Here is a 24,188-nt window from a genome sequence, read left to right on the forward strand (position 1 = left end):
TTTGAGATACTGCATCAGCTGACGTATTGCTGTTTTATATTGACCTATTTTTAAAATCCAGCTAATGCTATTTCTGTAAAGCCCTTTTATTTGCGTCTATACTAAAGATGTTTTTACAAATAAAGCTTCTTTTTCTCTGCACGCATGGAAAGGATTAACAATTGTTAGGGTCAAACATATTCAGCCACAGCATGAACTGTAATTGGAGTGTCCAGACATCTGTTTGATTTACTAAGACACTTAATATGTGTACTTTTCCAACTTTTCTGTCTTTGCCTTTTTTCTAAATGTTTTCCTTCCATCCGACAGTTCTAAGTTTATTAAGTTTTAAAAAATTTCTTCCATGAGAAATCAAAGGGTTTGAAGAGATTTAACGCAATTAAAGGTGTGGCTTTTTTAAAAATACTATAAAGATAGTCACACATTTCTCATTTAAAGTGTATCTAATTTTTTTAAAGTTACTATTAACAAACTTTCTGATAAAGCAACAAATAAATCTTGTATTTTAGATGGCACAAACTTTTAAATGTGAGCTACATTTGAGTTTTTTCTTATATTTATTTCAGAATAACAGTTTTACTACATTTTCTTAATCAAAAGTTTAGGATTAGAGCTTCTGAGCAATCTGCATTTTCACACCAAAAAACTCAGAACAAACGCAAAAGCACCGTATGTTTCACATTAAGTAAAGTGAGAGACCCCCCCCCAACTTTTAACTTTCCTCTTTTTCCACTCTGCGTATGTCTGCAGCACCGCAGCTTTAATTGAAACCACACTTTGTCTTTCTTTATCTTCAGACTCTTTCACTGCTTCAATTTGTCCGTCTACACACTTGCTGCTCGGTGTCTCTCTGTTTCCAAGCCAACAATACACATTGTGACTCAGACAATCTTTACTTTGTGATGTATCGTGTAAATAGCTGTGTGTATACGTGTGTTTTTGGGTGTACGGGAGACGTATATTTTCCTTGGCATTTTGTTGGAATCCAAACAAGGTTTCTGATTTCTGGGCTAATTCCTCATCAGCTCTGAGTTTGTTTTTGGCTTCATATTTATAGTAGGTTTTGACTCATGAGATATTAGTTAATAAAGCAAATGGGGTTGCTTGCTGGACAAGCAGCTCTGTGTTGTCTGATTTCATTTTTAACTGAAAATAGAGATGTTTGAAATCAGAAAACAAGAACGATTCTGGCTGTGTTCTGTATAGACCTGAGCTCCAACCTGCTTTCTAAGTCATTATATTTTCTGCTCTTCTCATCTCAATGCCACCATCACTGAACAAAGCTCAATCTGGAATAAAAGCACTTGTTGGTTTCCCTTTATTCTCGGGTCCAATCTTTGTGCTTCCTCGCAAATAAAAGTCTGTTTTTGTTAATGAGCCTCACTGAAAGCAGTTTTCCTAATACAGCATGACTTGTGGTTTAATAAATGAAATTCTCTTTTACAATCTATGTGGGAAATAGCCATACTTTCACTGGTAATCGTGAATCATGAAATCAGTTTTTTCTGTTTCTTTGAGGAAACATGAGCAATTTATGGATTCCTTAATTTAAAGTCCCACTCTTACCATCTTATGATCTATTGTAAAACTGTTCCCTGTCATGGTCAGCGAGGCTGACCAGACCCAGTTGCTGGAACCCTGAAAACAGGAGATTGAATAGGATTAAAGGATTTATTGTCCCAGTTCAGATGAGGATAAGCAGGTAAGTTTGGATGTTATTTTTTCCAACGACGTAGCAACTCAAGCAACTCTTGTGGAGCGGCTGAGAGGAGTTGCGTGGTGTGGAGACTTGGTGTGGCTTGGTGTTGTGACGTGGTTGGTAGTTGTGGCGTGGCAAGGACTCGTAGCATGGCTCGGAGACGTGGCGTGGCTTGGAGTCGTGGCGTGGCTCGGAGACGTGGCGTGGCTCAGAGACGTGGCGTGGAAGATCACGGAGGATTTTTGTAGGCTCGTGTGGAGGTAAGACCCAGGTTGGCACACATGGAAAACTGTCCTGTGGACGAGATACAAAACTGGAATTAGCTAAACATCCAGTAATGCGTAGACCAGAGAGCATGACGTAGTGACCAGATACAGTAAAAGTGCCATAGACGAGCAACGAACTGGCGCTGAATGCTGGTGAAGGCTACCCTTAAGTAGGCAGGCAGGCTGATGAGGTGAGTGCTGACAGCTGGATCCAATCTGGAAAGCTGAGCCCCCGCCGGGTAGTCTAGGAAGAATGTCCGGGTGAGCCTCGATAAGAGATGGATCCAGGATGAGGGAACGGGAGATCCATGACCGCTCCTCAGGACCGTAACCCTCCCATTCCACCAAGAGCTGGAGACCCCGACCCCGGTGCCGAAGGTCCAACACCCGGCTAACAGTAAAAGCCAGGGTTCCGTCAATGATACGGGCGGGAGGTGGGGAAGCAGATGGCGGGCAAAGAGGGCTCTCCTGGACTGGTTTGATCTGCGAGACGTGGAAGGAGGGATGGATCCTGAGGGCAGTCGGAGACGAACACAGGAGGGATTGAAGATTTTTTCAATGTTGTAAGGCCCAATGAAGCGAGGAGCGAGCTTACGGGAGATGGACTGAATGCTGATCTTCTGAGACGAGAGCCATACCCTTTGACCAGGTTGGTAGATGGGCCCCACCCCCCTGTGTCGATTGGCGATCCGACAGTTACTCTCCTTGGTGTGCAGGAGAGCAGCCTTGGTCTGACGCCAGACGCGTCGGAACGACGGAGGTGATGCTGGACTGAGGGAACCGCCAAATCGACTTCCTGTGATGGAAACCGAGGTGGCGAGTACCCAAAGGAGGCCTCGAATAGAGACACCCGGTAGCAATCGAAGGATGAGTATCATGGTCATACTCAATCCACATCAGGAATAAAGAGCCAGTCCGAGGTATTTCTGGCCGCAAGGCAATGGAGGGCCACCTCCAACTCTTGATTGTCTCCCTCTGCTTACCCATTGGACTGGGGGTGATAGCCTCATGTGAGACTAACAGTGGCTCTGAGGGCGGAGCAAAAGGCTTTTCATACCTGGGATATGAATTGAGGTCCTCGGTCAGACACAATATCCGCAGATATGCCGTGGTAACAGAAAACATGATGCACAAAGATGTTGGCGGTCTCCATGGCAGTGGGTACCTGAGGCAGGGGAATGAAGTGTGCAGCTTTGGAGAAGCGATCAATAACTGTGAGGATGATTGTGTTACCCTGAGAGTGAGGCAGACCGGTCACAAAATCCTAGGGCAATATGGAACCAGGTTCGACTGGGAATAGGTAAAGGCAGGAGTAGGCCAGCGGGGGGAGAGTCGGAGGTCTTAGGTGATAGTGAAGTTAAAGCGGTCGAAGAAGATGCACCAACGGGCTTGATGTGAGTTGAGCCTTTTTGCAGAGCGTAGATAAGACAGATTTTACGATCAGTCTACACAATAAGGGGTTGAGCCGCCCCCTCCAGCCAATGGCCCCACTCCTCCAAGGCAAGTTTACTAGCCAGCAGTTCTTGGTTCCCAATGTCATAGTTTTTTTCCGCAGGTGAGAGCTTCCTTGAGAAACGTGAGTTTGGTCAAAGGGGAAGCAATCTGACTGTAATTTCGAATGAAGCGGCGGTAAAAATGAGCAAAACCCAGAAATTGTTGTAATTCTTTTCTGTTAGTGGGTGGTTCCCAGTTGGTGACAGCTTCAATCTTTGCCGGGTCAGGTCGGATGCGACGTGGAACTCGCACTTTTCAGCCTTGACGTAAAGTTGATTTTCCAAGTCTTTCCAGAGCTAGACGAACATGGGTTTTGTGTTGTGCAGGATCTTGAGTGTAAACAAGGATGTCGTCAAGGTAAACAAAAATAAAAAAATTGAGGAAGTCTCTGAGGACATCATTAACTAGTCTCAGAAAGACGGCAGGAGCATTGGTCAGCCCAAAAGACATGACCAAATATTCAAAATGCCCCATAAGTGTATTGAATTCAGTCTTCCATTCATCACCCTCTTTCATGCGGAGGAGGTGGAAAGTGTTGCGAAGATCTAACTTGGAGAATATGCGAGCTTCCTGAACAGTGTCAAAAACAGAACTAAAAAGAGGTAATGAGTTTTTTTCTTTAATGGCAATTTGATTAAGGTCTCTAAAGTCAATGCAGGGGCGCAGGGATTTGTCTCTTTTCCACAAAAAAGAAAGCAACGCTTACTGGGGAAGAGGAAGGATGGAGATGACTTGAAGAAAGCGCCTCCTGGATGTTTTACTCCATAGCTACTATCTTAGGCTCCGATAAATTAAATAATCTACCCTTGGGTAAGGTGGACCCAGCAAGTAGTTCAATGGAGCAGTCGTAGTGTCTGTGAGGTGGTAAGGAACACTTTTCAGCCTTGACGTAAAGTTGATTTTCCAAGTCTTTCCAGAGCTAGACGAACATGGGTTTTGTGTTGTGCAGGATCTTGAGTGTAAAGTCATAGTGTCTGTGAGGTGGTGAGGTGGTAAGGAACAGGCTTTTATTTTACTAAATACGTTTTTTAAGTCATGATAGCAGTTAGGTACAGTGGAAAGATCCACATCCTCCGAGCAGTTAGTAACTGGAGGAGCGACAGACGGGAGAGTAGATTCAAACACCTCAGAATGAAAATATATCCTGACAGGTATAAAAAGGAAGTTTCTTACTGAAGAAACTTCTGTCACCCGCCCACGGCCTGTCTTCTAGCAGGGGGGGTTCTCCCTTTTAAACTGAGTCGGCATTGAGAAACAAAATGGTCCGAATTTCCATGGTAAAAACAGGACTTCTCCTCCCTTTTTTGACGTTCCTCTGGTGTCGATTTGGAGTGACCGACCAACATAGGTTCCTCCGTAGTTGCTCGTGGTGAGTCCTGTGTAGTTACAAGAGGAGGATTTAATGGTAGAGTGAGGTGACAGAAGTTGGATGGTGGCTTACGTGAGTAGCGGTCCTTTTTAGACTGTCTTTCCTTGAGACGGATATTGGAGTGAAGGGGTGCAGAAACTAGGTCCTGAAAGCCGTGAAGCCTAAGGTTGAGAACAGAGATGATCTTTGATGGATTCATTAAGTGACTGGTAGAAAATCCCCTTTAAGGCCCTATCTGGCCAACCCGACTCCACTGCTAAAATGCAGAAATTAATATAAAAGTTCTATATTTGATGTATTTGTTTAGTTCAAATTGTAGTAAATAGTTAATGAACTTTTTCTTTTCTTTTGCCAAAAATCTCTGTCCTTGTTTTTTACTTAATTAACAAAAAATGTGTTTACCCAAATTTTTCTATAATAGAAAATTTAAAGAAAAAAGTATTGATATAGGTATCAATATCAGCGATACCAGCCCTGTAATGACTTGGTATCTGATTGATACCCAAACTCGCAGTATCGCCCACCCCTACTTATGACTGACACATAGAAACTGAGAGCATCCATGAAATGCTTGGAAATATTTGATAAACTTTCTTGTTAATGTCCTTTATTTTTGTAACAACAGTAACTCCATGCCAACTTAAACTGTTTTTGCTCAGGGTTGTATCTCATTGGGATGTGATAAGAAATCTTCTTTCTCTTTCGGCTTTTCCCATCAGGGGTCGCCACAGCGAATCATCCTTTTCCACCTCACTCTATCATGGACATCTTCTACCCTAACATTAGCCAACTTCATGTCCTCTGTTAAGACATCCATGTATCTCCTCTTTGGCCGTCCTCTTGCCCTCCTGCCAGGCAGCTCCATCTCCAACATCCTTCTACCAATATATCCACTATCCCTCCTCTGAACATGTCCAAACCATCTCAGTCTGGCTTCTCTGACTTTGTCGCTAACACATGCAACATGAGCCGTCCCTCTGATGTACTCGTTCCTTATCCTGTCTAACCTGGTCACTCCTAAGGAGAACCTCAACATCTTCATCTCCGCTACCTCCATCTCAGCCTCTTGTCTCTGTCTCACTGCTACCGTCTCTAACCCATAGAGCAGAGCTGGTCTCACCACTGTCTTGTACACATTTCCTTTGAGTCTTGCTGACACTCTTCTGTCACACAACACTCCTGACACTTTCCTCCACCCGCTCCAACCTGCCTGCACTCGCCTCTTCACCTCTTTTCCACACTCCCCATCACACTGAACTGTTGACCCCAAGTACTTAAACTCCTGCACCTTCTTCACCTCAGCCCCCTGTAACCTAACACTTCTACCTTGATCCCTCTCGTTCAGACACATGTATTCTGTCTTACTACGACTGACCTTCATGCCTCTTCTTTCCAGAGCAAACCTCCACCTCTCTAGGTGTTCCTCCACCTGCTCTCTACTCTCACTGCAAATTACAATGTCATCCGCAAACATCATTGTCCAGGGAGATTCCTGTCTTACCTCGTCTGTCAGCCTGTCCATCAGCATAGCAAACAAAAAAGGACTCAAAGCTGATCCTTGGTGTAGTCCCACCTCCACCTTGAACTCCTCTGTCTGACCTACAGCACATTTCACCACCGTCATACTTCTCTCATACATGTCCTGAACTACTCTGACATACTTCTCTGCCACTCCAGACGACCTCATACAGTACCACAGCTCCTCCCTCGGCACCCTGTCATACGCCTTCTCTAAATCTACGAACACACAATGCAGCTCCTTCTGACCATCTCTGTACTTTTCCATCAACATTCTCAAAGCAAAAATGGCATCAGTGGTGCTCTCACGGGGTATGAAACCATACTGCTGCTCACAAATCTCCACCTTCTTCCTAAGCCTGGCTTCCACTACTCTTTCCCACAGCTTCATTGTGTGGCTCATCAACTTTATTCCTCTATAGTTGCTGCAGTTCTGCGTGTCACCCTTGTTCTTAAAGATCGGAACCAGAACGCTTCTCCTCCATTCCTCAGGCATCTTCTCACTCTCTACAATCCTATTGAACAACCTCGTTAGAAATTCCACTGCTGTCTCTCCTAGGCACTTCCATACCTCCACAGGTACGTCATCAGGATCAACGGCCTTTCCGCTCTTCATCCTTTTCAGAGCCTTCCTAACCTCATCCTTTCCAATCTCTGCTACTTCCTGCTCCACAACGACCACATCTTCCTCCCTTCTTTCCCTGTCATTTTCCACGTTCATCAGCTCCTCAAAATACTCCTTCCATCTTTTCTGTACACTCTCCTGGGTTGTTAGCACCTTTCCATCTCTGTCCTTAATCACCCTTATCTGTTGCACGTCCTTCCCATCTCTGTCTCTCTGTCTGGCTAGCCTGTACAAGTCCTTTTCTCCTTCCTTTGTGTCTAACCTGTCATATAGCTCATCGTAAGCTTTCTGTTTGGCCTTTGCCACCTCTCTCTTCACTCTACGCTGCGCTTCCTTGTACTCCTGTCTACCTTCCTCAGTCCTTTCTACATCCCACTTCCTTTTAGCCAACCTCTTCCTCTGGACGCATTCCTGTACTTCCTCATTCCACCACCAAGTGTCTTTACCGTCTTTCCTCTTTCCAGATGACACACCTAGCACCTTCCTACCTGTTTCCCTGATAATTTCTGCTGTAGTTTCCCAGTCCTCTGGAAGCTCATCCTGACCACCCAGGACCTGTCTCAACTTCTGCCTAAATTCCTCACAAGTTTCTTCATTCTGTAGCTTCCACCACTTGGTCTTCTTTTCTGTTTTACCTCTCTTCTTCTTCCTGACCTCCAGAGTCATCTTACACACCACCATGCGGTGCTGTCTGGCTACACTCTCTCCTACCACCACTTTGCAGTCATTAACCTCTCTCAAATGACCTCGTCTACATAGGATGTAGTCCACCTGAGTACTCCTACCTCCACTTCTGTATGTCACTCTATGTTCCTCTCTCTTCTGGAAGTAAGTGTTGACTACAGCCATTTCCATCCTCTTCACAAAGTCCACCACCATCTGTCCCTCCAGATTCCTTTCCTTCACACCAAACCTGCCCATCACCTCCTCATCACCTCTATTGCCCTCACCAACATGCCCATTAAAGTCTGCTCCAATAACAACTCTCTCTCCTCTGGGAAAACTCTCTATGACCTTATCCAACTCACTCCAGAATCTCTCCTTCACTTCTAACTCACAGCCAACCTGTGGTGCATACCCACTGACTACATTCACCATCACCCCTTCGATTTCTAACTTTAGGCTCATCATCCTGTCTGAGACTCTTTTCACCTCTAGAACGCTGTTTACAAACTCCCCCTTCAGAATCACACCTACCCCGTTTCTCTTCCTATCAACACCATGATAGAACAGTTTGTATCCTCCTCCAATACTACGTGCCTTGCTGCCCTTCCACCTTGTCTCCTGCACACACAGTACATCTACCTTCCTTCTCTCCATCATGTCTGCCAGCTCTCTGCCTTTCCCTGTCATTGTGCCAACGTTAAGAGTCCCTATTCTCAAACCTATGTTCCTGCCTTTTCCCTTCTCTCTCTGGCCACGGACCCTTCTGCCTCCCCTCTTTCTTCGACCAACAGTAGTCAAATTTCCACCGACACCCTGTAGGTTAACAGCATCGGTGGCGGTCGTTGTTAACCCGGGCCTCGACCGATCCGGTATGTCTAAAGTGTTGTGGATGATTCGCATGGTTATTTTGGCAATTTTTACGCCGGATGCCCTTCCTGCCGCAACCCTCTCTATTTATCCGGGCTTGGGACCGGCACAGAGGCAACTGGCTTGCAACCCCTGTGGCTAGATTGGGATGTGATAAGAAATGAATGACATAAAATCAGAAAAATAATTTGCCATTTTGTGGGGGGTTCAAATCTAAAATTCTGCAATCCAAAGTGCTGGAAATTTCCAAAAAGCCTCTGCAAAAACTCTGTGAAAAGTATGCATGAAGGCTCACTAGATTGGTGAATATAAACAACAATGCATTGCATTTGTACAATTTGTCATTTGAAAACAATGAATGTAAATTGATTTTTCATTAATCATCAGAAAACAATAGATCATAATCCTAAAAGATTTATAGTTGTTAATTTATTTATTTCAGCAAATGGGTAACGTTAAATATGGCATATAAAAGAAAAAGAAAGTAGTGATCAGGTGTTCAAATTGCATTAAAATCCAGGCCACTGGATGGTCCTAAACTTGATATCACTAGGAGGTCTTTTACTGTGTCCTCTGATTCTCATTTTTTTCTCTAAATAATTTCACAAGGGTGCCTCACTTTTTTAAAACTTTCTGACTCATGGAGACAAACCCTTAAATAGTGTAATTTAAAACATCTAAATTACTCTGTGGCTATTGTAGGAGAAGATTGTGTTGTTGTTTTTCAAATGTTAAAAAGTTCTGTGACTTCAGAGCGATCGGTCAGGAAAACAAAGAAGCTCTACAAACCTTTTGAGGCTCTTGGAAAAGCTCTTTACAAATTTTCAATGACAGATGAAAATGCAACCCTCAGCTTAATCTTTGTAAGCTGTCATATAAACGTCTTTTGAAAAATGGTATACAGAAAACCTAGCTGTTATTTTCCACAATCAATCCCTGGATCTGTGGCTGAAGAACATTGCTGGATAGATCTTTTTGCGCGTCATAACAGTTCATCTCTGAGCAGAAACAAACCAGCACATGCTCAGTACAAACAGAACCCAAAATACTTGCTTCCACAGACCTAACATTCATCTTGACCTTTTTTATTTGTGTTTGGCAGCATCTATAAAAATGAGTTGTGCTTCCACCTGCTGCACATTAGGACTGCACCTGTTCTGTATCTTCAGGGAGTGTGTGAGCTGCATTGACAGTGATTTTGTGGCAAACAAAAAGCCCCGTCTTCACATGAACTGCACAAAGCTGGAAGTTACTCATCTTACTGTGTGGCAGTTGATCAACAACCAGCAATGGACAAAGTCTGATGTCTATTTTTTTTTACTGATGCATGGAAAACAGAACTGCAAAGTCATTTCTAATAATCTTATTTTGTCTTTATTGGTTTCTTTAAAATCTTTTTTTTTTTACCCAAAAAATTCCAAAGTGGAAATCACTTCTCTGTTTGCTTTATTTAAAAAATCTTTATCACAATATTAGTCTCTGCTACTAAACTGGCAATGCATACGGTCAATGTTGGGGTTAATATTCTTCAAGCTTTTTTTTTAAATTGGAGTAGGTCATTTCTTATTAGTTCTCAAAGATCAGGGGGAAAAAAAAACACCTGAAGTATAAAGACCTATGTAAGAAATGAGTTATAGAATGCTTTAGAAAATCAGACATATTTTGGGAAATTGGCCACTTGTAGTCACACTAAATTACTAGAAATTTTTTATCTTAAAATACTGTGTTATGTTTCATTATTTTTACACAACAACACATGATTTTAAAATGTTTAGATCAATAAAGTCATAGTTTTCACTTTTCGAGCAGGCCTTTCAGTAAGTATCTGCTTGAAAACCTCACCTGATAAATTAGAAGTTCACATTTATGCATGAAATGAGTGTGGAGACTTTTGTCTTAATTTATTTAAAAAGTATTTAGATGCAGACTTGCCATTTTGAAATTCAGGTCCCTTAAAGTATGTGTGTGCGTGTGTTAGCAAACAAATCTAATTTGTAACCTTTCCTGTGAAGGTGTCAGCTTGTTAACAGGACATGCCCTCTTGGTCAATCCTGGAGTTCCAGGCAGTGTCGGTGTGTCAGCATGGCTGCCAGCTCTCCACACAACTCGGCCCCCCCACTGTTGCCTCCTTCAAGGCCCTCGCAGCCAAATCATGGTGAGTATTTACACATTTACATCTCTTTTTCATCTCTGTAGAAGTGAAAAAAAAACAAGCTAACAATTAAAAAGAAAAACTTTTCCAGCTGCAGATAAGCAAACAGTCTTCTGATTTTAACCAGATGTGAATTTGTCCTGATTTCTTCACAAAAAAAGGTCTAAGATGTTTCATGGTGGCCTTCATAGCAGGACTTTATTTTTAAATGTAAAGCTTTGTTTGTAAGTGAAGGAACTGTGTTTACTTCTTGACATCTTGGCATCCAGAAAGATCTGATAGTAGCCCCTGCAAAGTTGAAAAGATTGACAGCTGTACGGAGGCACTATGTTCAGAGATTCTTGTATTTCTAATACATCTGTGGCATAGATTATGCATGGCAGTTTCTTAAATTCTAGGTTCCCAGGAGCTAAGTAGCCAGAACAAACTTTAAAAATGAAAAAGTCAACACCCATTTAGAAACTCCCAAGAGTCAGGGCAAACTAAATAGAAGGACAAAAGGTTTCTGGAAGAATGGGTGGTCAATTAAACAGTTTTTAAAAAGTTTCGATAAGTACTTGCGGGGACAAAGAAATCACACCTTTTCATCAACCAGATCAACCACACATGACAAGGAAGTTGGTATGACTAATCTTTTGGCTAAATTTGAAAGATGATTTGATTTTCTATAAAAAAGAGAAAAGCCAAATCTGTGAAAACATCCGGTTTGTTTTACACCAGGAAGTGCTCATAAATGTAATAAGTTTGTATCACTAATCCCACAATTTCAGAATATAAAAAATACAAATGTATACAAACTCATAGAATGTTTTTTCAAAGCACCAGATTTGTTTCTGTGGCAACCACAATCATTTTGTGCAAGAAACACATGAGAGCAGATTCAGGAGGCGTTCCTGAAAGAGGCCCCCCTGGCTGCACTAAAACATGTACACAATCTGCTTCTCATTTCTTCAGTGTCTTCTAGAAATGCTATTCATGTTTTTATGTAATTCAATTTAAAAACATGTTTGGAACTCAAAAGTGAATGTGCCGGAATGATACTGCAGTAATCGCTTTTCAAGTTTTAAGCCATTTGGGACTGAAGAATGTTGGACACACTGTTGTGGTCTGCCTGAGTTTGTAACATCCTCTCTGTGTTTGATGATGATAACACTCAGTGTAGACTCAGCGTAAACAAAAGAAAATCAGATGTATGACCTCAGAAGAGCAGATTCCACAAATAACAAATAATTCCACAAAAGAAATGTCCAACAGGACATGAACTATATATTCTTCCAAGAATGCAAGAGGTTCTATTAAAACCAGATTAAAAAATGTGAGTTGTTTTGATGTTTTTTCTACTATTTTGGTAATTCTTATGTAATAAAACCAATAATAGGACATTTATACACAAGCTCTGTAACTCTGAATATAATTGTACGCTAATAGAAGGGACAAAGGTGTGTAATTTTAATTATACGCAAAATAAAAAATAAAAAATTATTTCGTTTTTTGCATCTTAGTTCAAGGATTACTTTATCATTCTGATTTATTTTTGCCTCTTGGAGGAAACATTCAAAAAGTAGACACTTTTTCTAGAAAGGTGGGGAATAAAGGTTGTTTGCATAAAAAAAAGTACATCTTTGAGAACCAGAAGGGCAATTGAGAGAGTGGAGTAGAGGGGGGGGGGGGGGGGGGGGGGGGGGTAGGAGGCAGCAGGGTGTAGCAGTTGGAGTTGTCAGGTGTAGTTTTACTTGAGTGTTACAAACAAGATTTGTGTTTATTTCTGAGATTTCACCATCCTTCGGCATCCCAACACAGATAAATCCTTATTGTTTAGAATGTGTTCAAAGTTGGCTAAGTGGATATGAAAGGATGCCGAGGTTAGAGCTGCCATGCAGAAGGCTTTGCCTCTTCATTAAAGGTTAAACTCCAGACCTCAAGAGCCTGCTTGTTTTCCAATTGACCCTGCCCTTGTAGCTTTTTTTTTTGGGCAAATCACACTTTTTAAAGGAAACCAGCAGAACATATATCTATATCTTTCGGATATCCGAAAGGACAATATCTGCAGCAAATAAAGCTGCCTCTGACCATGACTACTACATTTTTTAGAGTAAAGAAATCCTGCATGTTCTCAACACAAATAGATGGATGTTCAGAGAAGCCAGACTGAGATGGTTTGGACATGTTCAGAGGAGGGATAGTGGATATATTGGTAGAAGGATGTTGGAGATGGAGCTGCCTGGCCGGAGGGCAAGAGGACGGCCAAAGAGGAGATACATGGATGTCTTAACAGAGGACATGAAGTTGGCTAACGTTAGGGTAGAAGATGTTCATGATAGAGTGAGGTGGAAAAGGATGATTCGCTGTGGCGACCCCTGATGGGAAAAGCCGAAAGAGAAAGAAGAAGAAGATCCAAATAGTACTCAAGCATGTTAATCCCCACATAGACTGTTTTAAAGATGTCACGAAAGGGCTGAAATGACAAATCTCTGGGCCAAAGGAAACATTTGCAGAGTTCAAGCATTCGTTTTGTTGTGCTGAAGGCTGTGTTGTCAGCCGAGACGTTTTACAGGCTCTACATTGTTGTTCAAAGCGTGAGAGCAGCGATCCATGTGAGGAAATGAAGTTCCACTGAAACCCGTTGCATTGATTTAAGTTGTTTAAGTCCTAAGAGCACTTGAAGAACAGAGCCAGTTTGCCTGTTATCAGAGGTAAGCAGAGTTTTATTGTTATGTGTTGTTGATCTTTAGTAAAACACAAACACACACTCCAGCCTTTGTTTTTCCCAATTTTTTTCTCTCCTGGTTTTTTTCTTGTTTTTCTGCTAAAAGATGATCCACCATTAAAGAAAGAAAACCATCTGTGTTTTCCCAGAGGGAAACAAGAACGTCCTGGTATGGTCCAGGAATGTTTAAGTTCATAGTTTGTCAGAGTTGACAAGTGCTTTCTCTTTATTTAGGTGTAGAATTTCAACAAAGTCCAATAGTTTGAGATTTTATTTACTTCTTGTCAAAGAAGCCATCTTCTTCTGACAAAGAGACAGAAGGGAAAATCTTCTGATGATCCTCATTTTAGTTGTTCTGGTTTCTCTTTTTTTTCCTTTTAAAATGTGATATTTGCTAATCTTTTCTCTTTATTTCATGCTGGGATGTTGGATGAATTCTCTGTCTTTGCTTTTTATTGAATCCATGTTTACTCCTTAAGGTAAATGGGATCAGCTGTTGCAGGTTAACTAATTACTGTCTGGGTCTATAAAGTTTGTCAAAATTCATTTGTCACCATTTGTTTGATTGTTGAGTTTGGTTCCATCATGCTCAAATTCTGTCAGATTTTTGTGTTTCATTTTTTTTTTTTGTGGCATGATTTAGGTAATTGATTAAAAAATGTCAGTCTGTGTTTAGTCTGTTTTCATACTTGACTTTTCTCTAAACAACCACACCTCTACCAAATTGCACTTTACAACAAAATCTAATCTTGCGCAACCAAATGCTTGTGTTGAAGTCATAAAGCTGAGTTGTCAGGACCCCAATCTTTCATCAAGTCAATTTTTCTGATGTTATAATAGTGCCAGTGGGCTGATATTAATATGAGTAAATCTCTATAGTAAAGATCATAGAAATACATCTGTGCAGCAGCATTGTGTGATATTATATTTCTGATGTTAAGTATTAACATCTGGTACTGCTATTCTCATGGTTCCCTTAATGCCCTGTCATTGTTACTTTCTGGGCACACCTGTCCATTCCGAATGACATTCCAGTATCTTTGCTGTAGATCTTGGTGGTGTGGATCTCTGAGGCAATGTTTAGTTGACACAGTTTGAGATGATCCATGTACAGCAGACGCCTGATAGTTGCTAAGTTTTGTGGTCATGATCTGTTGCCAGTCTTGGTGATGATCTAACTGAGGAGGTTCTGGAGTGTGCAGAACAAAAGCTGGTACAGATTGTCTCCTTGGGAGACGCTGCTCTTGTCTTGGAGTTGGCCTCTAACTGCACTCAAGCTGCAGGATGATCAAGCCCAGAAAGTTACATTTGTTTTTTTTTTTATTTATTTATTGTGTGTTGTTTTGGATTTTTTATAAAACTCTTTCTTTTGTTTGAAATTGAATCATATCTAAGACAAATGTAAAAAATAATGCAAGATTTTGATACCTTTGTCTTTATTTTTTTGTACAACGTTTAAGTGTCTGCAGATGTTTAAACGACCATCTCCATGTGGTGTTCTGAGTTTTTGTCTTTCCTTTTAATCATTCAGACATATTCTCATCGGACGTGTGCGGTCCAGAGAAGGAACTGGATTTGGAAAGCTGTCAGTGTGTGTGTCAGAGTGGAAATCCTGACTGTGGTCCAAATAAACACTTCGACAAAAACACCTGCCAGTGCGTTTGCAATGTGCTGTCGGCGGCGTCGTGCCCTGCGAGCCACATCTTCAACAAGGATACCTGCCAATGCACCTGCAGCAAGACGTGTCCGAGGCACCAGCCTCTCAACAGGTCAAAGTGCTCCTGTGAATGTAACGAGTCTCCAAACAAATGCTTCCTAAAGGGAAGAAGGTTTCACCAAGCCTCATGCAGGTAAGGACATATGAAGGGATTACATATATTCTCTAGCTGGTCTGCAAAGTGAAAAATGCAGTTGCGTGGATAATTATTCCAATAAATCGAAATTCTATATAAGAAATGTTAAGAATGTGTTGCATTCAAGGAAATCTTCCATGACTATAGGATTACCATTCACCAGCCGAAAACCAGTTATTCACTTCTTAAATGTTTTCCTCTTAGCTAGTTTAATTGCACATAATTTTACTGTGATGCTACGTTCTCGGCAATGCGCATCCAAGCGAACACTTCCAATGAAAATTCTATATAAACACGGGCTTATTTTTGTTTTGGGCTTCTGGGTTCAATATTCTCGAGTTCACGGGTCGCTACACAAGTTTTTAAGTCCGCTTTTTGGGCTATACGTGCAAAACATTGAACGCACGTTGAAAGTTAAACCAGTTAAATATTGACCAATTGGAGACTTGGGTTTGGTAGCGACGTATGAGTAATTACCTTTTTAATTCACAGAAGTGCCAACCGTTTGAAAATTAGAATGGAGGAGAAAATCATAATCCCAGTTTATGCCCGGCTGGAATCATATGAAATCAAGTCTTTCATAGATCGGAATAGAGCTGAGAAAGAAAAAGCCATTTGCACCGCTTTAACATTTCACACCAAGCGTCTTCCAACTGTTGGAACACGTGGTCGTATGGGTTAGAGACAGTCCAGAGTAAACTCCATACTAAAAGTGCGTTCAAGAACCTGTGACACATGCAGTGTGTGACCGTAGCATAGCCTTGTGATTATGAAAACCCAGCTAATGTTTAAATGTTTCCATGGTTACATCACCCTGGACTTGTCAACAAACACAACTTTAAACATGTTTTGAATATACCGGTGTTGGCATTCAAAGGCGTTTACTGTGGTTGACCCAGAGTGTAACACAAAACCTCAGCATGCTAATGACTTTTCATAGCTGTCACCTAGCCATTTCCTCTACCAACAACGGAGGAAACATACACACATATGCATATGCATCCATCCACCCTGTCCAATCTTGACCTCCTGTGACCCTGTTTGAAAGTGATTTATGAGCAGGACGGCTATGTTCGGGATCTGGCTCTTCAGCGGGTTTGACTCTGATCCTGTGTGTTTAAAACACACCGTGTGTCCAGTTGGACTGCTTTTGTGCATTTTATCATGGGTTCATAGGTCTCTGAATGTTTGCCGACCGCCACATGATACCATGTGCTGTGAATTAAGCAGTGACGTCTGCTTTAGCCCTCCATGATTATTCTGCCTGTGCACGAGTTTCAACCAAAAAGCCAAACTGCACTCTGTTGACTAGGTATGACCTATCCTTCTTAATTTTGTGAAAAACTCAGTAAAAAAGTTAAAAGTTAACTTTTGCGCCCTTCTTTAAGAAAGCTCTGATGGGTTTGGCTCTCATCTTAAATCACATGGTAGTTCTGAGGGCAGCAGTTGGTCCTGGTTTGAAATCTAAATCCTGTGGCCTTTAACCTTTGGAAAATCCATGAAAGTTGTTAGTGTTTGTCTTTGTCAGTTCACAGTTTTTGGTGCTACTGAAAACCTTAATGTTCTTCAGGTTCTCAACCTCATACCATCATGTATGCAGGTTAGTCTGCACTTCGGGTGTCAGATGTCACCACTTAGTTCAAAATTCGGTTTCATGTTCACGATTTGTTGGCAAGAAAAGTCAATGTATTCTAAAACGCATAAATAAACATTAATGGCATAGTTTACGATTTGGAAAAGATATTTGATAAATAAACAAGTTTTTTCAAAATCAAGAATTACATTTGTTTTCTACAATAATTTTATAATAGTATAGAGTGATGATAAATACTACCCTATATCTACCAGATTTTAATCATAAAAAAAGTTTTAAGATGAAGTGAATCACATAATATTTAGTGTGTTTTTTTAATTTTTTTATTAGTATTTTAGTTTACTTCACTTTGTTTTTGTTCCAATTGTTCAGTTTCTGGGGATTTGGGCTTTCAGCACGTCCACACCAGGGTTCAGTCATTATACAGATCAGCTGCTTTCTGTTAGTTTATCATTCTCAGTGTATAAGAGCTTTGTTTTCATTTTGTCGTCTACAGATCTTCTTGTCTTCACTTTTGTGCTATGCTGGGCATCAGGTTTTTGCTTTGTCATGTTTGGTTTAAATTTTGCATTTTATCTTTTTTAAAGAGTCACTCAGATGAAAATCATGTTTTTGGTGTTTTTTACATGTTCTTGTAGCATTTTTAGAATGATGGAGGACATACAGTATATCAAGAAAATTAAGTTCAAAATTGCATTTCTGAGTATTTCTTTATTCAAATTGTGAGTTATACTATAGATCAAAAGATAATTGGACTGGGCCTTAAACTATACTATTTTAATTTAATTCCTCACAAGCCACTTCTCAACCGTTAGTGGACTTGGGAATGCTCTAGTGCTCATCACCAGACGTCCACCATCAATTTCTACAGTTTTCTTTTAAGGATATGTACGGATATGTATGTGCAGTTAAAAATAAAATAAGAAAAGAAGGTAAAGATTAAGATTTGAAATGACACATTTACAATTGCCCAATTTTATGTATGGATAAAGTTCTCCAAATGTATTTATTTTTTTTAAACTTCATGGGGAAAAAGAGGGCAAAAAAAGCTGTATTTGGAGTTTTTGTTTTTGTTTTTTCAGATAGATAGATAGATAGATAGATATAGATAGATATAAACTTCATTAATCTCCCAAAGGAGAAATTCAGGTGTCCGGTAGCAAAAAACACAACCACACACAACAAACAAAAGTAAAACGACAGTTCACAAAATAATATCAGTTCATATCAGGAAGGTTCATTAAACAGCCTGATAGCTGTAGGGACAAATGAGTTCTTAAAGCGCTCTGTCCTGCAGCGCAGTGAAAGGAGTCTATTACTCCGTGTATGTAGATGTAGAATTCTAAATGTTTTTGAAAATTTGAAACAGAAAATGTTTCTAAACCTCAAGAGCATAAGAAAGGAAACAGCCAGACAAAAAAAAAAAAAACTGCTTCAGGAATTTCACAGTGCAAAGTTGAACTGTGTGTCACGGAGAAAAAACTCAAAACAAACCTTTTAGACAAATTTCAATCTGTACTTTGAATAAGTTAATGATGGATCATTTTAAATTTGATAATTGCATGTAACTGCCTTCTTGTAAACCTGCCAAACATCATTTTCTTGTTGTGCAATCAGATAAAGCTATTACAGAATATTTTGTTGAACTTACTCGTGGCCATAACAAATCTCAAATCCACATGCATCAGACTGTGCAGGTAGAAGCACCACTGTGCTTTATTACTGCTGGAGCTCTTGTTGAACAGAAACAATAATCTGTTCTTGTCATCTAGGTGCTTCTCTTAGCATTTAGTGGAGTAAATGGAGCATAGCCCTTATGATTTTGTGTTTTTCTCTTTTAATTTAAAAACTGACAAAACAACAACAGTTAAATCAGTTGCCGTTTTTTACTGTGTTCTTCATGACTTCTTAGATTGAAACTAAAAATAGTTTAGAAATAGGAACTTGGCCAAGACTGAAAGACACAAATGAGATTTTCTGGATTTAACAAATGCCTCCCGACTTGTGAAAGGAAATGTTTTGTTTTATGTAGAAGACATTCAAATAATTTGAATAAATGAAGCTGCCAGCCTGTTCAAATTAACCCTCCGACCAATGTGGACGAAAGGCAGCAATAGTCATTATTAATGTAGTTGTGCAGTGAACAAGGTTCGTGTTTTACAAGAAGTACAAACTTACAAAAAGCATAAAAGATGTGAACTCCAACTGGCAAAACAGTGGTTGCCCTTTCACATGCGCCTGTGTATTGTTTTATTTTTTATTCTGTTTGCTAATTTTCATTTTTCTGTACAAAGCTTGCATGTTTTTGTGATGATCCTGATTTGTGAGGAGCCTGAGCAAAAATAGGAGTTTTATTTGATTTTTTTCAGCCAATATTTTATCTGCTCTAGACTCAACAAGATTGGTTGTTCATTGCCATGGAGGACCGTGAAGTTTTAGCTCAGATTTCCTTAAAGACCCACTCCCATGGAAGTTGCATTTTTGGTGTTTTTAACACGTTCTTGTTGCATTTTCCTGATGATGGAGGACATAAGTAGAGAAAATTAAGCTTAAAATTGCATTTCTGAGTATTCTTTATTCAAATCAGTAGTGTGAATCAGGAGCAGATAGAATAATGCCTCTTGAAAGGCTTGTAGCAGCGACGTAGGTGCTACAGTAGTTGTAGACAACTAGATCCATGTAGGTCTTCCTCGTCTGAGGTGACATCTCCTTAAAAACGGTACGGCTGTACAGCTCCAGTTTTTTTTCTGCGCCAGCAGTCCCACCCACAACTCAGAGGTGAATTTCTAATTAGCTACTGCCTTAAACGAACGAACCCCCCCGCTGCCTTGAGACACTGCCTTAAGTGCACTCGCACTTTAATAGCAAATTGCTAATGTTGTAAATTGTATTTTTTCTTTCGTTTTACTAATTTATTTTATTTTACATGTATACTTTTTTATTTTTCTTCTCCTGAACAGACACGAGAGAGTAAGAAACGGAATTTCGATTCATTGTATGTGATGCACATGTGAAGAATTGACAATAAAGTTGACTCTGACTTTGACTTTGCCGCAGAAACTGTTGTAGAAAACAACACTATTTTTATTTGGGCTAAAAATGACAATCATGATGAAGACCACTGGGAACATTTTAAAAATTGATCAAAAGATGATCAGAGTGGGAATTAAAGTCGATTTGACTGTCATCTACATTGATCTGTGTTTGAAGCTATAAGTTAAATGAACGTCTTCTCTGTCATTGCAGTTGCCTCAGGCCTCCGTGCGACGTCAGAAGGCGAAAATGTGAACGAGATTTCTCTTTCAGTGAGGAGGTGTGTCGCTGCGTTCCGTCCCACTGGAGGCGGCTAAACTAACCTCTGGCTCGTGTGATGCTACCCAAATGCTAAAGAACAGACTCAAGCAGTAGAATTCATCACCCATCACCTGCTGGTCAAGAGGATTCCCATCAGCTGTGATGGCAGCTAAGTGTAAGGACCCTGACGGACATGGGGGGAACCTTAACATTTTGGAAGGCAAATATGGGAATTTTGGGGATTCGAGGGTGAAAAATGCACTGATTTTTTTTACTAAGAGCCTAAAGCCCCATATGAAAGGAAGGACTAAAATAAAGAGTCAATACTCAAATCTTTTTAAAAACTATTGTTGAAAAATTTGTTTTGAATTATTTCTTGGCGGGTGGGGAGGAGGGATATTAATTATGTCTCAGTATTCTTATGTCAGATATTGACTATATAATTTATTAAATGCTATTTTTCAACCTCTGCTTATCGCAATTTCAGTATTTTTATGAGAATACACTGTGATTAATATTTTTGTATCATGCAAAGTATATGTGGAAAATAAAGTATACTAGATGCTGCGTTATGAAATAGAAGAATGCAGTCGGATCTGGTGTATGTTGCAATAATGGTGATGCTTTTTTTCCATGTCTAAAAGAACAGGCAGGATCCTCTGTTTTTCGACATCAACAATCACACAAAAAGTCGAATTTCTTTTCTCACATGTGGTTAATGACTACAGTATTTAGGAATTTAAATGTATGTTGTTTTTTTTAAGATTTCTGAAATTCATTGAACACATGCCTTTATTATTTATTTTTTACAATGCAATGTTACACAAACAGACAAAAATTGCATCTTCACAGCTTTATAAATGTTAAAAGAATATTCCGTTTCTGTGCACACCCAGTTTTACACACAAGCCTCTACTTTTTTTGTGCACTTGGCCTTTGAAGCACTTCAGAAACGGTTAAAAAAAAGGTTGAAATTCTTTTGATCTACGACACATTTAATGCACAGAGGATGATCTAAATGTTATCAAGGATTACCTGGATGGCAGAGAAAGATGACTGCATTGGTGAAGACTGACATCTGAGTGACAACCTTTCTATACTCTTTTAAAGTTGAAGACGATTATTTTTTCATGTAGAACATGTTTGAGGTCAGTCATTAGCTAGCTAAGAGCATAAAACGTGTTGATAAATGTTGATAAATTAGAGAAAAAGCAAAAATATCTTCGGTCTTCCATTAACCACAAATATAAAGTAACTTACCATCTTCACCGTTGATCTTAAAATCATCAAGATGCCTCTGTTTGATCTTTTATTTCATATTAATGTCAATAAGCAGCTATGTATACCCAATAAAGTGGTGGATCCAATGTGTTCTCTGCTCCTATTTTGAAAGGTCTCTGAGTAAAAAAAATACATATTTCACAAATCACGCTGTCATCCATTTGACTTTTCTGCTTGGTTACATTTCCCAATATTCACAAGCAAATTTTAATGCAAATAGTGCAACTGGAGATGTGAAGTGCACCAGAAAGCAGGACGAAGAAAAACTGGGTAGTCTTGTTCATTTCCTCACAGCACTCCTTTCATCCATTTTCTGACCTTTGTGCCTTTGTAAGCGCTTTTTCAAAAACTTTTTTTGTTTTTTTGTATTTTCCTGAGCAAGGCAATTTCAGTTTTAGATCTTTGTTTAACACCTTTACTGAATGACATGTTCTTAAGTGACCCATGGAAGTCACATTAAACATGTATACATTAAACATGCTGACTTGTGGAGATGCACATCCCAAATTAATTTACCAATCCTCTAAATAGAAATGTTCAATTTTTCTATTTGACCATTGTTCAATGATTGTGTGTAAAAGAGGATAACATAATGTGAACATTGTGTTGGAGCTTTAAAAAAAAAAAAACAGGATGTGCTTCATTAAACCCCCCCCCCGAAAAAAGAAAAAAAAAGTACCCATAAAAAAATTGACTACCAAAGTAAACTTTTGTTTAGTATTTCTGGTAAAATCTCAATTTCTTTGTAAAATTGATCAGGGAGCAGAATCTAGCACATTTTATATTTGATAAGATACAAAATGATACAAGCTGCTGTGCAGGGTTACAATGAATGTAAGGTCCTGTGTTCCACAGTTACTGCTTTTGTTCTGCTCGTATGTTTACAAGAGTAGAACTGTAGTAATCAATGCAAGTGGGATGATGAAAACCAGCCCAATGTGTCGTTAGGGGAAAACCTGAAAGTGTACAACAATCAAAAAAAATGCATACACAATTGTAGCTGACATATTTGTATTTCAAAAAGGTCTTAGCAACAATTCAGAAATATAAGATGGCTTTTTTTGTTTTTTTAGTAACTAAAATCATTAATTAGGTGAGACAAAAAAGTTGTGGTATTTTATTATAGATAAGAAAGTTTTGAGAGAACTTAGAAAAGACTTTTATCTGATTCCATGAATGTTTCTGCAGCATGTCTCTTTGTTGTGTACAAAACTTTTTTATACTGTTTTTTTTTAATTATATCTATAAATGTGGAGATGTTCCTGCACTTTACACTCAGACATATATGGGGAAAATGTTTATAACTAAATGTGTAGTCACTCCAAAAATGCAATGTTCATCTCTTTTCTTTGATTTTACCTCCCTGGATTTTTTTACTCACAAAACAATTGGTTAGATGAAACCAAACTACAGATTTCTGAACATACAGGTTGGTGTAGAGGAGGAAGGCGATAGGGTCGTGCTTGTTTTGTCCCCTCTGGACATCAGCACCTTGCAACCATTGAGTCAACCATGAATTTCTTTGCATACATGAGTATCTGAAAGTCAAATGTGAGGCCCTCTGATACACAAGTAACTGATCAAAACTGGAACATTTGGTAAAACATAACCCTGACCTCAAGAGCAGAGGAATTTGCAATGACACAGTCAGAATCCAGACCCTTAAACTAATTAAAACATTGGGCAACAATGTGTTTTTAGTTATTTTAATAACTCTACATGAGTTGAGGTGCACAAAAACAGAGACACAGACTTCCTTTTTTCTTATTTTTTCATTGTCTTGTGTTTCTTTCAATATATTTTGTGGTTTTGTACAACTTTTGTTAACACTGAAGATGACAAAAAGGTTTGAGGAAGGAAATGTGGTGTATCTGCATGTTTGCAGGAAAACAACGTGCTTAAAGAGCTGCTGTGTCCAGTTCCAAACCAAGTAAAAGCGCATTTCTTTGCGCACTATACAACAGCAGATAATTATCGTCAGAAATTACTACAGCAAACAAAACTGCTGGTGGTTTGATTAAACTTTCTGATACATACAATCCGCCTGTTTATCTTTGCGTTTGTTTTAGTTTCCAGGATATGAAGGTGGGACAATTGCAGAGCCGCCAAAACACACCCACAACCCACGCTTGCGCACAAACTTAAACACATCTCACATTCCTGCAAATAATTGGGGAAGGAAGTTAATGGTGCTACCCGGGTCTGCTGATGAGACGATAAAAAATTGGTACTGTAGATTTATGATGGTGTGTTTCTGTGAGTGTGTGCGCACACTATCATACAAGCCCAATTGTCTTCATATGAACCAGTCAATGTGTGTGTTTGCGCGTGTGTTTGTAGGAGAGGGAGCAAGAAAGGTGAGGAGGAAGTTTACAGTAGAGAAAGCAGTTCACACCATATATTACAGTAAAGCTCACCTTTAACAAGCACACTCCCTTCCTGCCATTCAAACCTCTTTGAGTTATAACCTGTGTATGTGTCAATTTGTGTGTCTGGAGATATGTGTCCACCGGAGGAAAGAAGATAGAGCAGAGGAGAAAGACCATAAAGAAGAGCACAAAGAGTACCCTAAGAGAGAGAATTGGACTGAGTGAATGTGAGGTCACCCATGGATAATGACTTGCTTCTAGTTTCAATGAAATAAAGTTGATGCAGTCGCCATTTTTTTTGCAATACAGACGACGCCCTGTTGGAACAAGAAATCAACAATAAGCAGTGATTCGTCCGAGTCGATCTGAGTCAACATTTCTATGACAACCACTCTCGCCAATCAGGAGTGAACTTGTTGAAAGGCCACACCCCT

The 24,188-nt window shown here is 39.8% G+C and overlaps 1 protein-coding gene and 1 long non-coding RNA gene across 3 annotated transcripts in view; one reads left to right on the forward strand and one right to left on the reverse strand.

The window, feature by feature from the left end:
* Positions 1-21,472, forward strand: part of vegfc (vascular endothelial growth factor c) — a 79,924-nt gene extending 58,452 nt beyond the window's left edge. Inside the window, exons 5-7 of one of the 2 annotated variants that reach the window (XM_023958746.2) lie at positions 10,517-10,659; positions 14,895-15,213; positions 20,057-21,472. In XM_023958746.2, the coding sequence (XP_023814514.2) occupies positions 10,517-10,659; positions 14,895-15,213; positions 20,057-20,165 (571 nt within the window). In that variant the 3' untranslated portion in view covers positions 20,166-21,472. Of the gene's footprint in view, positions 1-10,516; positions 10,660-14,887; positions 15,214-20,056 lie in introns of both variants that reach the window. The other variant, NM_001278873.1, reaches the window with a different exon arrangement.
* LOC144992093 (uncharacterized) lies at positions 1,864-10,623 on the reverse strand. Its single transcript, XR_013655892.1, has 3 exons — positions 10,504-10,623; positions 4,901-4,989; positions 1,864-1,993 (listed from the first exon to the last, which is right to left on the reverse strand). It is a non-coding gene; the product is annotated as an uncharacterized LOC144992093 (long non-coding RNA).
* Positions 21,473-24,188: the final 2,716 nt, after the last annotated feature.

Source organism: Oryzias latipes, chromosome 1 (genome assembly GCF_053564925.1).
Source record: "Oryzias latipes strain Hd-rR chromosome 1, Olatipes_Hd-rR_3.1".
NCBI classification, from domain to species: Eukaryota; Metazoa; Chordata; class Actinopteri; order Beloniformes; family Adrianichthyidae; genus Oryzias; species Oryzias latipes.